General features: G+C 48.5%; 2 protein-coding genes across 2 annotated transcripts; one reads left to right on the top strand and one right to left on the bottom strand.

Annotated features, from left to right (window-relative positions):
- The first annotated feature begins 5,871 nt into the window (after positions 1-5,871).
- On the top strand, positions 5,872-7,351 carry LOC128722830 (odorant receptor 45b-like). Its single transcript, XM_053816511.1, has 5 exons — positions 5,872-6,272; positions 6,333-6,626; positions 6,688-6,756; positions 6,823-7,171; positions 7,298-7,351. The coding sequence occupies exons 1-5, from the start codon at positions 5,872-5,874 to the stop codon at positions 7,349-7,351; spliced, it is 1,167 nt and encodes a 388-aa protein (XP_053672486.1).
- Positions 7,352-9,051: 1,700 nt separating this feature from the next.
- LOC128722827 (uncharacterized) lies at positions 9,052-13,240 on the bottom strand. The gene is made up of 3 exons (XM_053816509.1): positions 13,189-13,240; positions 9,375-9,554; positions 9,052-9,275 (listed from the first exon to the last, which is right to left on the bottom strand). The coding sequence occupies exons 1-3, from the start codon at positions 13,238-13,240 to the stop codon at positions 9,052-9,054; spliced, it is 456 nt and encodes a 151-aa protein (XP_053672484.1).
- Between the last annotated feature and the right edge of the window lie 4 nt (positions 13,241-13,244).

Genomic DNA, 13,244 nt, shown 5'->3' with positions numbered 1-13,244 from the left:
CGTTCTTATCTGCTTCTTCTTCTACAGCCATTCTCGTAAGGAAGTGAATTTTCCTCACAGTGAAAGAGATGATAAAAAACCCTACCACCCACACACACTCACACGCGTTCATCTCTCCACGCCAGGCTCCGGATTTATCGTATTTGCTCTTGAGCGAGCGCAGGTACACCGTGGCAAACGGACACGTTTTCCACGCGGTTCTTGCACCATCGCTGGGCCCATGGACAATTTCAGGTCCTTGAAACGCGGGCGAACAACGAGAAACGTCGCCCAACGACAGGGACGCCGTCGGTTACAGCGCCGTCGTTCGTTACATCGTTTTGGCAGTTGGCCAACGAAGTTAACAAATTTTTCCCCAGACGAACGATGTCCGCTTTCGGAGCCCAAATTATCCTCCCTTCGGTTGTTTCGTCCTGTTCCTTTTCGCTCCCGGTGGCTGGGCAACTGGGCAAGCCAGCAGACCCGGCCCCCGGGCATGGTCGTAATTTTAAGGACACCAAAGCTTGGCTTAGCGGAGAATTCCCCCCGCAGTCCCAGCGCTGCAGGCAATATGAAAGGAAGCATCAAAATTGCATCCTCTTTACTTCATGTGGCTGCTTCACGTGCCACCGATTACATCGTAGGGGCGTCGGAGTTTTATGCACTTTTTTTGTGTGTTATGTAACTTTTCATTTCAATAGGAAAGATGGATTAGATGAAGTGGGTTGTCAACCATTTATATAGTTGTTTTGTGATTCTATAAATTACATTTTTTAGATGCAACTCGTTGTGGTTTTTTTAAATTTTATTCCTAACTCTAGCAATCTTACAATTTGAAAGACGCAGGAATAATATTCATATTATTCTTGTTATTTATTATTTCAAATTTCTCAACAATCATTGCAGAAACTATTGCTTCTCTTTTATCCAGCATCAAACAAAGCCTTGAGTATTGTTTTTTTCATTTATAATCTGCCTACAGATCTCTGCCTACCGTTTTATATTCCAGCGCAACTTCCAGAGCGAAGCAAACACAAAAATATCCTCCATTTTCTTTTCTCTCTCCCTAGGTACTTGATTTAATTATAGTTTGTAGTTTAACCGACGGACCCACCGGGCAGCAAACATGTAACTTTGCGCTGCAGCAAACCCCCAAGCGGGTGGTATTCTTTTTTACTGCTGCTGCTGTTGTTGTTGCTGTTGCTTCTTACATCCGCGGCGTTCCTTTGGCCACATAAAACAATCGATCGAACGACACGAAAGCGGGCCCACAGCCAGCACAAATCCGCAATTGTTTCGCCGGGAACTACTAGCGCAAGAGCGCTTTCTTGCGATCCAATTAAAACTTGAGCCCACGCGGGGTGTTTTTTTTATCGCTCCTCTTCTCCCGCACCGGTATCGTGTGTGACCAAAGATAGAAGGAAGTAATCTGAAATCCGAGCCCGAAATCGATCGGTGGTCTGGCGGAAGCCAAGGGTGCGATATTTTTCATTCCCTTTTCCCTTTTACTTGTACTGCGGCTTAAGGAATCGACACCGAAGAGGCGGTGTGGGTTCTTCGACCCACAGCAAAGGCACAGAAAGGAGCTTCTTTAACTCGGCGTTCTTTTTTTGTCCATTTCAAAGGCCGAGACGAGGCCGGCGAATCGAATTGTCTCCACGAGAACGTGTGCCGGTGGTTTTGTTTCAAAGTCAGACGGCAGAAATCTGCTGACAGCGAAAAATCCGGCGCTAGATTCAAAATGTGACGTCTGGCAAAATGGCATCCATTTGAGGCGTAAAAACAAACCCTCCCAAAACAAGATAAATAAAAACAATCGACCAATAAAAAATATAAAAGCCATCGCCAAAGTCGAAATCGCCACGAGGCTTTCATTCCATCCCCCCCGGCTACTTGATTCGATTACCGATGGATGTTTCCATTCAACCCTTTAGCAACACCAGCGCGCGAATGATGCAATATCCTCCCTTTTTGCATGGCCTGCTATTCGTACGGGGAATCCTGCGGCAACCCGCGGAAAGTCCCGCCGGATGGTAATCAACTGGTTGGTGGCAAACAACCGAAATATCCCAATCTCGCCTGTCGCACTTTTTGGGGTGGCGTTTTTGACAGGATCAAAATCGCAACAAAAACCACCCAATCCTGATCTCTAGCCGCTGAGTTTTTTTGGGGGTGTTTTTTTTTTCAAACTCTCTTTTTTTGCAGAATACCCTATCCCAGCCAGTCCCAGGGCCTGTTGTTTGTTTGTTTGTTCCGCTCGGATCGGGTACTTCCGGTTTCCGGGAGACAGCAAACTTTTTTTTTGCTGTTGCTGTTGCTATCAATCGCTCGCACCATTTTCCCTCAGTTGACAATGGTGAAAGAAAATAGTCGTACTTCAAGTTTTGTTCCACCCACTGCACGCGAATCAAACCGCCTTCCGGTGGAAATTGGGCATCGCAGTAGGATAAAGGTCATACGTTCCGAGCACACTGACGCTGGGAAATCACGATCCCGAATCACGACCCCGGAAGTGGCTGCTCCATTGTGACGAGATCGAGAGAGATATGTGTCTTGGAGTGGTAGTTTTTTTTTATGATGAAAAGTTATACATCATTCATGAGGCGATCCGTTTCGTGATGAAGTACGTGTCACTGAAGTCGAAAGGATGACAAGGACCGACCATCGAATGCCGGAAAAATCTTCCCATCTCCATTTCGTCACGGTTTTGAATTAACAGTCTAGTTTGGCGTAAGCCTGACAAAAAGAAATAACATGCCCCAAGTCGTAAAAATGGCTCTATAAAGCAAACTTACTTTAATTTGATAATTTCATCCGACCGTTGCATCTCCACCTCCCCATTGCCCTTTTGTGGACGGGGAGCAAGGAGTTGGCTTATCTTGGCTCTCGACGCATACACGCCTCGTTGTTGCTTTTCCCCGAGCACGGGAATTAGAATTCATGCCGTGCTCGAAATGGAAAAAAGCCCCTCCCGAGCACGAGATGAAAGCGAAGCGAGTGCCCCTCAATATTCGAGATTAAATAAATTGTGTTCGCCGTTGCGCCGCGCGTTGCGCCTCGGTTGCGCGCCGAACCGCACGTTACCGATCAAAAAGTCACCAAAACCGTCCGGCTGAACGAACCGGATGCGCCCTCGGAAAAACCTGGCCACCAAACACAGTGGGAGAGTCCAAAAAACACCGCGCACGAGAAAGAGAGAGGAGCCCAAGAATCGAAATGAAGGCTCCGCGGGAAAGAACTGCGGCCCCGTCGGCGCCATGCTGGCGAGAATGGCAGATTTGATGCGTCACGATGGCGCCCACAAACTTTTATTTTCATCCCACTGCCACCGCCACCGCCACATGGATGTCATCGCGCGTTATCGACGTCACCGTGGGGGAGGGATGCTGTGTCCGTTTTTCGTCTGTTGTTTTTTTTTTTGTTGCTTTGTGCTGCGTCTTGTTTCGTTGTTTGACACTTTGGTGTGTTTCTGTTTTCGTCGCGTTGTGCCACCATCGCAGTAGCCCGTGAAGGGAATTTATTTCGCACAACGAGCAAAAGCAACACGGTCGGACGGACGGCTGCCGGATGCGGGTGTGTGTGTGTGTGTGTGGCCTACTCAGCCGGTGGAAAGCTGCGCAACCCGAAAGGCGATGCGAATGCAGCTGGGGATGCAATTTCTAGATGGATATCCGTTCTAGCGCGTAATGGTCGACGACGCGCTGATAAATGGGGGCATCAGATGACGGTCGTCCCTCAACACGAGGGAGGGAGAAAAGAGATGGGGGAGTTAGGAGTGGACCAAAGGGAAATAAACTTGCACTACCCCATTTCCATTCCCGGACCGGTGTTGAGTGATAGTTTTCAGCGAAATGGCACCACACCCTACCCACAGGGAGCGATTCTAAAACTATTCGTTTCGATTCATCGCGTCGGGAAATTATTTTTCCCCACCGTGTTAATAGCCGGTTCGCTGTTTGCGGGAAAACATGCTAAAACGGTGGCCATTCCGCGTTGGCTACGGTTCAAAAAGTGCATTAGGTGTGCGTAATCGGGTGCAAAGAACGCCCGCTGACCTCACCAGTTGAGCTGGACGAGTTTTTCACTCTCTCTCGCTCTCTCTCTCTTTTACTCGCACAATTTCCTAAAACGAGATTAGTTTGCTCAGTGACAATGGAGTCGAAATTCCGTACCTCGTGGTAACATCGCGCTTCATTTAATTATTCCCACCGTAATGAAGTTTTCCATGACGCAAAAGGAAAAGCGAGAGTTTCCAAAGAGATGCTGATATCGGTGGTTTCAGCAGCTTCACATGCAAAAACAAGTTCAAACCAACGGACTTCTGGACGAGTGCATCGGTGCATCGGTGCATCGATGCATCGTTGCACCAGCAGTTACTCACGCCATTTTGGGAAACGAGTTGAGATAAGTTCACCGTACGAGCCGGCGAACGGTGCTGCCCTTGTGCGAATGAAATTTACGACACTCTACCAAGAGCGGCTGAATTAATTTTACTTAATTGAAAATATACCACATGTAGCTTGAGAGCGTAACGCTACGTGAAAGAAAATTTATGCGTTTTTCCTTCTTGGATAGAACACAGATGCCACCGAAAACGATGTGTGAGTTTGTGTGGCAAAAAATGGTCCGGAAAAATCCCGACTTTCACCCACCAAAACAGGTGCTAATAATGCACACCTTGCTTTTGCTGCACTGCAGTAAGAAAACTCTTCCCTGTTCACTCTCATTCCAAAGATCAGGATCGCTGCCAAATGAAAATTTTCCCCGCTCTTCAATGCCATTTGCAATTATTCTACCACCCGGCATCATAAATCGAGCAGGAAGAATATGTTTGATTAAATATTTGCTGGTTTCCCGGCTTTTCAGCGCTGGGTTGAGATGAGATCTCGTGGTTGTAGGGCGCGTGGAGAAATTCAAGAGCGCTGGTAACACGCCGGACCAGTATGGAGAAAATTAGTTTCCACAAGGATATCCTAACCCCCGTCTATCCGAGCCCCATGCAGCATGGCCGTACGTCTGCAGAAGGTACGGTTCTTGGCCGCTCGCTTGACGTAATATGCGAGCAATGAAAATTTATAGCCCCATCGACTCCCCGTGCCGAGAGCGTCAGGATAAGCGGTTTCTAGGATGTGGACGAAAGTCGTCGGCTCGGGCCCCTTTCGGGGTCGGTTCGGGCTGGGCGCTCAAATGTATTTCCTTTCGCGAAAACAGATAGTTTGCCGATAGTGAACCCGGGACGATCGGTGCGTCCTTGCCGTCGTCGGGGTTTTAATGAAGCCGTAAAGCTTATATGGGTAAATTCCCATAAATACACATTCCTGAAAGGGCGCGGAAAGGATCCTGGAGTGTCGTACGGCGAACCCATCGGAATCTAATTCAACGCAGCTCAAAGTGTGCGTCTTGATGACGCGCGATATCGACAGCAAATGGACAATTCTGCCCGCCGGAGGCGTACAAACAACGCCATTCTTCAAGGACGCTTCGGTACATCAATCAACTTAAATTGATGATAGGGAAATAATAGCACCGTTCGGAGGAGTCCACAATCGAAGCAGATCAATTTGTAATGTAAAGAACTGAAAATCGACCGCCTAAAGCAACCAAAGGAAAACACTCATTTACGGATGTTCTCGGTCAATATTTGCACTCGATCGATAGCGTGATGGAAAGATGCACCTCCGAACTTGCGGAATGTAAGCTGTTAGGTGAAATTAAATATCAATTGAGTTATTTTCTTCTTTTTGCATAATTCACTTCAAGTGGATGATTGTATGATTGGCGCGTATAGAAAGTATAGAAACTATAAACCAATCAATTTCATAAAACAGCACAGTTCGTTGGATTGTTGAAGTCTAGATTCTGTGCCAGCAACAACAATCAGTCTACTAAAGGATGGATTTCCTTCGCAAACCCCAAGCGTACGCCGAACTCAACTACCAACGAATCTACGACACGTTCCACTGGTTCCTCAAGATCTCGATGATGCGGATTTTCGACGACGACTTCATGGTGGGCCCGTTCCAGACGGCTCTTTTCTACTTTCACGAGTTTGATTTTGAGATTTCCATCGTCGTCATTCTGCTGCACGCGTTCCACTACGGTGACGATATCGACACGGCGATATTGAGCGTGTCGGCGTTCGTCACCGCCTTCGAGATACTGCTCAAAATCAACGGCATGGTGTACCGACGGAAGGACATCATTAGCTTGATCCGCACGGTGTTGAATGATCGCAGCCACCTCGAGGGTCCTAGTGAAGCTGCCATCTGTGGGAAGTATCTGCGTTTAGCAAGGTATCGAAGCGCGTGGTGGCCATCTTTGTCGCATCTCTTAAGAACTATTTCTCGCCTCAGGAAGCTGCTCTACATCACGATCTTGTCGTATCTGACGACGGGAGTAATGCTGCTCAGCTACCCGATCGTGGCGGGTGAGCTGCATGAGCGAACGCTCCCATTAGGCTACTCGCTGCCGTTCATCGAGTATCGTCGACATCCTTGGTACCTGATCAACTATCTATTCCAATTCGTCCAGGTGCACTGGGTTGTGCTGCTGTTTATCGGGTTGGACGGGCCGTTCTATCTGTTCGTGTGCTACTCGGCGTCGCAGCTGGAAATCCTGATCGTTTATCTTCGACAGATCGGAGAATGGTAAGTTTAACGTTCTCTTTGGAACATCTTTCCAACTGCCACAATATGATTTACCTTTCAGTCCCGATGACTCCGCCGAACAGAGACGACTGATACGGAAGGTGTTTGGTCAGCACACTCGGCTGTCAGAGTAAGCTTCCCAAATGCCCGTGCGATAGCGAGAACTTAGCTCTTTAGCTTTATTGCTATTCCACAGATTCCTCGCCACGTGCTCCAAGGTTTACCGGGAGGTGTACCTAGTGCAGGTGCTCTGCTCGATCGTGCACATCTGCGTGTCGATGTTCCACATCCAGCTGAAGCTCAAGAACGGCTCGTACGGCATGCTGCTAACGAACGTGAACAAAATATGGCTCTTCTGCTACTGTGGCGAGTTGGTCGTAAGCAAGGCAACGGAATTCAGCACCGGTGTGTACGGGAATCGCTGGTACCAGCTGTGGAACCGTCGGGACCTGCAGGACATCCTGTTCATGCTACGGAACTCTCAGCGGAACTACGGTTTCAGCATCGGGGGCTTCGGGTTCCTGTCCTTTGCCACCTTCACTGCGGTAAGGTCTGGCTGCGTGTATATATATTTCCACCAAGAAATGATATATCTTGGAGAGCACGCGACTTGGCAACTACGTCGGCAACATCTCTTCCGTGCTAATGCAACGCCTTATCACCGATTTCAGATCATGAAAACCGCCTACAGCTGCAACGCGTTCCTGCACAGGGTGATGAACTAACAACCGGTAACCGAATGCTCAACCCCGGGCTAACTACCACCGAGTTTTCCACCGAAATACCAGCGCACTTAAACCAAAAAACTAACGACGACTCATCACGAAGCTCAGGGCGCACGAAGCAAATTCAACCAGTGGCCTTTCCCCCTCACCGGAGCGTGTGCCTTTCCCGGTTCTACACCCGTAACCGAAAGGATCGCCCCAAAATGAAGTAATTTGCATAACAACCGGAAATTGTTTCTCCGCCTTCGCTTGCAACCGTGCAACCCCGCAGCACCAAGCCAAGATAGGAGGGCGCTAATTTTAGCAAGTTGTGGTACAGAACGTACGGCGCAAACTTTGGGCATCCGAAATATCTTTCCACCCAACCGGTGGGCGCCCCGGGTAGCCTCCCCAGAAACAGGAAGCTCCTTGGGCCGAATATGAAAGGCGCGATAATGAGTGGGGGGGGGCACCGTCCGTGACCGGTTACCGGTGGTGGCAGTAGGCAGTAGGCTCTCCTAATTCAACGCCCATTGACACACGCTCGAGAAAACGTCACCACACACAACGCTCTAATCAACGCCTGCTTTGAGGCATTAACCAGTGACTTTTCGCAAAAAAAAAAACATGGCTGCTGTCTGAAAGCGCGTTTGCGCCAACTGTTTCTTATCACCTTACGTTTGCTGTCAGCTCAATATTGTTTGCTGTTTCTTAGCGCTTAAAATACGTCGCGATATCTCGCTTTCATCCCGGGGCGAAGCAAATGGATCGTCAACCACACGAGCAATAACCGGCACCGGTACCGAAATGAAGCAGAAAAATATTAATGTCCAAACATTTCTCAATTTCAATCATCATGAGTTGCCATTTATCTTCCCACCGTTGGCGGGACCGGCACAAAACAAAACCAAACAAACAAACCAGTGAAAGCAACAAAAAAATGGTGTACCAAAATCGCTCGCACGAAAATAAATAAATCGTACCCAAGATGCTAATCGGTGCAGAGCCATGGTGTGTGCGTGTGAGTGTGTTTGGCTCTCCGGATCGACTTTCCACGCCCAAATGAAACCGCGCGTGCCCTTGCGCGAGGACATTCGACATTACCCGGTCAGGGTGGAATGGGAGGGTCGGGAGGAAAGAGAATTTCCTCCATTAAATTTCACCCACCGACACGGAACGCATCCTGGAAGCCCGAACCTGAACCATTACCGTGCACAAACAAAGCGAAATCGCTAGCGAAAGGTCCTCCAGTGGGGGAGCGGAGAGAAGGATCGGAGGCCAGTGGAGCTGGGAAAAGTACTCGCGCGTGGGGAAAAAGCGATTTGAATTGCTGATGAGCCGCGTACGGAACCCGGGCAAGGCACCGGCAAGGTTCGCCGGTAGTTTTTCGCGTCGTTAAAAGTAAAAGGAGAACAAGAGAGTGAGAGAGAGAGAGAGAAAGAAACGAAATCCCATCCCCTAAAACAAGCGAGAAGGATCCGTGTAGAAGGGGCGAATCAAGGCGCCACCCACCCACATACCCGAAAAGTGAAAAGTCAAATTGGATTTACTCTCGATCGGGCCAATCTGGTACCGATGGGGGAAAATTTATTCCATCAAGCGGGCGCGCAGCCAGCAATCCGAGCTGGGAGGCGTAAATTAATCGAATGGGGACGTCGGACGGGTTGTTTGGTGTTTTCTTTTTAGTTTCCTCTCCCCATTCGTGAGCCCATTCCTTTGGTTCAAGCCGAGCGCGCCAGCATCCGGGTCGTCAGCAGCCCAGCGGAAGCGATCAGCACCAACAGGGAGATGGTGCCTTGCGTTGCGCCATTGCAACCATCGGTGAAGCACTGGCAGACGGTTTCATCGTGGCCACCGTTCTCGAAACGGTAACAGGGTCGCTTGGCTCGCTCGTAACCACACTCCCGCCACACGCGGGTGTGATCCGGCAAGTTTCCACCGAGCACTGGAAGGATCAAGGCAAGGAAGGACAAGAAAATGATCGTTTTCCATCAGCGCGGTCCAGCACCCTGCGGCGGCTGGGTGATGAAGGAAGGACCCCTACCTAGAAGATACTGGCTGCGACAGAATGGCTCACGGCCCTGCTCGTCCAGTGGGCATTCGCGCAGTAAACGTCCCGGTACGCTTTCCTTATCGCGGTACTCCTCCTCGGTAAAGTTCATGGGCGGTGAAAAACACTCCGAGTTGTCGTCCGAGTTGCAGGTGTAACAGCGAAGGGCACTCGCTGTGGAACGAAGGGAATACGGAAAAGCAAATTACAGAAGTGAATTGCCCGTGGCAGCAGGGACACCGTGAAAGGCAAATCGAAGTTTACGCCACCGAGGAAAAATATTTCTATAAAGCGAAAACAAAACGTAGCACCTTCTTCGTAAACGCACCGGAATTTATCACCCCAAAAGCGCAAACTAATTACTCAAGCCAGTAACGCTGAACCTTGGAAAGGTGGCAGATTAATTGCCCTTGGTAGGGCTCGCCATAAAGCCGCACGATCCCGTGGGCTCCCATTCTCGAGGGGTCATATTTTATTCGGCAAATCATTACGTGCGAAATGTGCGCTCCCATGCGCGTGGCATTGGGAGTGAAAAGCCCCCCAAAAACCGATGGGGCGCGACCCCACAATTAGCTCCAATGTCACGCTTTATTTGTGCTCGCAATTCCCGCATCCGATGCCATAAACGAAGCCGCTGGACGGGCATCAATAAAGTATAGCTAATATGCTAATAGCGCGCGCGAGCGCGCGGGCACACTCGAGTTCCCAGTTCAAGGAGCATGTCGCTCAATCACGCATCGGTTTCGTGGAATTGGCGTGCAGCGGGACGAGCGTTCGGTGAAAATGGCCCACCCTCTAAATCACACCGTCCATTTGGGGAGCTGTGAAATTTCCATAACCGTAACCGAAACCACCGCGGGTCATTGGCGGTTGACATTTGGACGGTCAACTGACCGCGCGGATCATCGTACTGGGTTGAATTTGGATACAGTCTAGGTCAGGTGTTTGCAGGCAACAACAGCACACAAATGGTGTGATGTCAACTGCGTCACTTCACGGTGGGAAAGTTAAAGAAGCAAAGAAAATAAGAGATTCGATTTAACGCGCCAAAAAAAATTGATGGAAAAACAACGACCACCAGCGTGCGACCGAAATTCATAACGACTGCGTGTGTGTGTGTGGGCGAAGAAAAACAAAACGATCCTTGACGAGGTGAGGTGCTGATGGCTAATACACTCGATTGAAGCGTTCCCCGATTGTGCGTTCTTTGCTCAAACCGCCCAATTTCCACCCAAAGAGGGAGGAAGAACGAAAAACGTTGAATTATTCATGGCGATCGAGAGTCGAGCCGGGAACCGCACCCAAACCAACCGGCCTCGCTGCGTGCTAACGAAGTGGCTCTATTTTCATTACCCGGTCAAACGACGAGCCCGCGAAACAGTTTTCCAATAATGAATTTCATCGCCGAAAACCCACCCGACCGGGGTCGTGGTGGCATGAATAAACAATCGTCCTTCGGCAGCCAGGTGCCGCTGATGCGCAATCCATTCGGCCACCCGCGGGCGTCCGGAAGGATATCGTCGATGGCACCGGAACCGGGCGAAAAGCGAACGTAACGGAAAAGATAAAAAATAACGGCAACCGTTCGGAAGGAGGAAGAAAAATGACAAGCTCCGAGCACAAACCGAGCTGCCGTGTGTACACAGTGTTAATGCAATGTCGTCCTTATCAGCGGGCAGCGAATCTCAGCCGCACACACACTCACACAGTCGATGGGGGCCTTCTCGCCGGGGCCAACAAATCCGCCCGGTTTGGGGTGGAAAATGTTGACAGCCTGTCATAGTACTGAGCGACATGCACGTTACTGTTTGAGCGCGATAACGGCGTGGCCAGTCATCAGTCACTGGCCGGTGGAACCGAGGCAGGAAAATCTATTAATTATTACACACCCGCAACTGGGCAACCGTATGTCACATCGATGGAGAATTTGCTTAACGTATTTGCCCCATTGGAATGTGGGCCTGCCGGTCGATTGGGCTTGTGACGATGACCTTGCCACCAGGCGGCCTTGCATGCTATGCAACCCACTAATTTGTCACCTGTCGGAGGACAAAATTTAGCACCTACAATCGATCTCAGGTGGCAGCAATACGGAACACTTTCAAGCGATGATTTCCACCGGTGGGGTTTGCTCAGACGGTCGAGTGATCAATTCTGCACGGGAAACTCTGGCCCTTTATGACACCCGTTTAGCGGGGCTTACCAGGACTCGCAGCAAACACTATCAATGCTAAAATGGTGAGGCCTAACCAACTGGTAACTGCCATTTTTGTCGTGGAATCCTGGACTTGCACTCTCAAGCAGCTCGCATCGAACTGATCGCTGCGGATTGATCGGGAGTCTTAAGCAGACGCACGATTGCTCTCAGTTCCGCACTGCTTGATCTTCACACCAACGGCTCGATATCGTGGAGGGGTTAATCCTAGTACGATCGGATCAATTCACGCCGATCATGTTTTGATCATCTTCATCAGCAGAGAGTTGATGGGCATGTTTTTTTTTACCGATGGCTGAATTAAACATATTTCAAGGTAAATTGGAGCAACACGTGATTTTGTTTGCACGTGATACGATTATGCTTTTAATGTTCAAAGTGCTTAGAACACTTTGTCTCCGTAGAACGTTACTTATAAGAAAACTTTTCCGTGAAACGCTCAAAGTTTGCTTTCGTTGAACGCTCTTCCCATATAAAAGGTGCTAATCATGGCGTCATCGATGTCGTTATCATTATCTTATGAGTAATTATCGGAATAACACGCACCGTCGCAACACGACTTTCACTATCCCAGTGCCCCAAGCGTCGATTCCTTCTATCGTTATTTATTTCGATACGCAGCAGTGTTCATTTAACAGGCACTGCTTGCTATATTATTTCTGCTACCTATGTATGTCATTTACGAGCAATCAATGTACAAATAAGCAAAACGATCGTGGGGATTACGGTTAAGATTTATTAATTAGTCAACAGGGTCAATTATCAACGGATCTCGTGAATAAACCAATAATAAAAAATTTGCAATTTTGTTCATAATTATACAAAATTTAATCCTTATATAAAAACAATATCAACGAATCAATAAAAATGTATTATTTAAGCGATACACATTGTCGCAGGAAAATAAACGCGCATTATTTGAATTGATGCTTAACGGTCTACGTGCTCAGTGAACCAGACTATAGCACGAGAATTCAAACAACGGAGCTCATTTTGAAAAGAAAATCTAAATTAACCGGAGTTATAGAACATATTTACATGCACTATGTGCTTTAAGTGTGATAACTGTGCTCAGGGATCTATTGAAGCATCAATTTAAATTAAAAAAGTTCTCTTAAATGCTGGTATTGTTTATTAGGACGATTGTCTAAATTACCAAAGTTGAAAACCGTTACATGAGCTAGCATGGAAACATGGAATTCCTTCATCAGATTTCGAAAAACATACTGCAAACTGTATATTCCAAACGAAAACTGAGTATATAGAAAGATATTATTATCTTTTATGCCCGGCTCAATAACCAGCTATTCATTACCAATTCATTGCAACCCGCATGTTGAGTATGCACGATATCTTACCTTATCGTATCCCCGAAAATGACTCACATTGAATCATGCACAGTTTTCTCCTACTAACCACCACGAAGGTCATCGACATATGAGACCGCCATGGCAATGATTGTGATTCCAATTCATTGCCCGTTTCCGGTCCGCTGCTGGGTCAATCCCGTGGCACTGAGCCAAAGACGTTACTGACCTACGTGCACACATTTTCGGGCAGGCCTAATGCACCTTCGCTTCAAGTGAAACTAACATAGCGTCACCGAGAACACATGCTTCCGCTGCGAGTGGTTGAAATTGGTCATCATG

Source organism: Anopheles nili, chromosome 3, assembly GCF_943737925.1.
Source record: "Anopheles nili chromosome 3, idAnoNiliSN_F5_01, whole genome shotgun sequence".
NCBI classification, from domain to species: Eukaryota; Metazoa; Arthropoda; class Insecta; order Diptera; family Culicidae; genus Anopheles; species Anopheles nili.
The sequence above is the reverse complement of the archived record's forward strand: the minus strand, read 5'-3'. Positions and strand labels throughout refer to the sequence as shown.

Bases quoted from the DNA above. Each gene is read 5' to 3' on its own strand.
- LOC128722830 (XM_053816511.1), top strand. From the start codon at position 5,872: ATGGATTTCCTTCGCAAACCCCAAGCGTACGCCGAACTCAACTACCAA. The intron at 6,273-6,332 runs GTATCGAAGCGC...TTCTCGCCTCAG, and splicing joins AAGTATCTGCGTTTAGCAAG to GAAGCTGCTCTACATCACGA. The intron at 7,172-7,297 runs GTAAGGTCTGGC...CACCGATTTCAG, and splicing joins CCTTTGCCACCTTCACTGCG to ATCATGAAAACCGCCTACAG.
- LOC128722827 (XM_053816509.1), bottom strand. From the start codon at position 13,240: ATGACCAATTTCAACCACTCGCAGCGGAAGCATGTGTTCTCGGTGACG. The intron at 9,555-13,188 runs GTTAGTTTCACT...TTCGTTCCACAG, and splicing joins TGTGTTCTCGGTGACGCTAT to CGAGTGCCCTTCGCTGTTAC. The intron at 9,276-9,374 runs GTAGGGGTCCTT...TGATCCTTCCAG, and splicing joins TCGCAGCCAGTATCTTCTAG to TGCTCGGTGGAAACTTGCCG.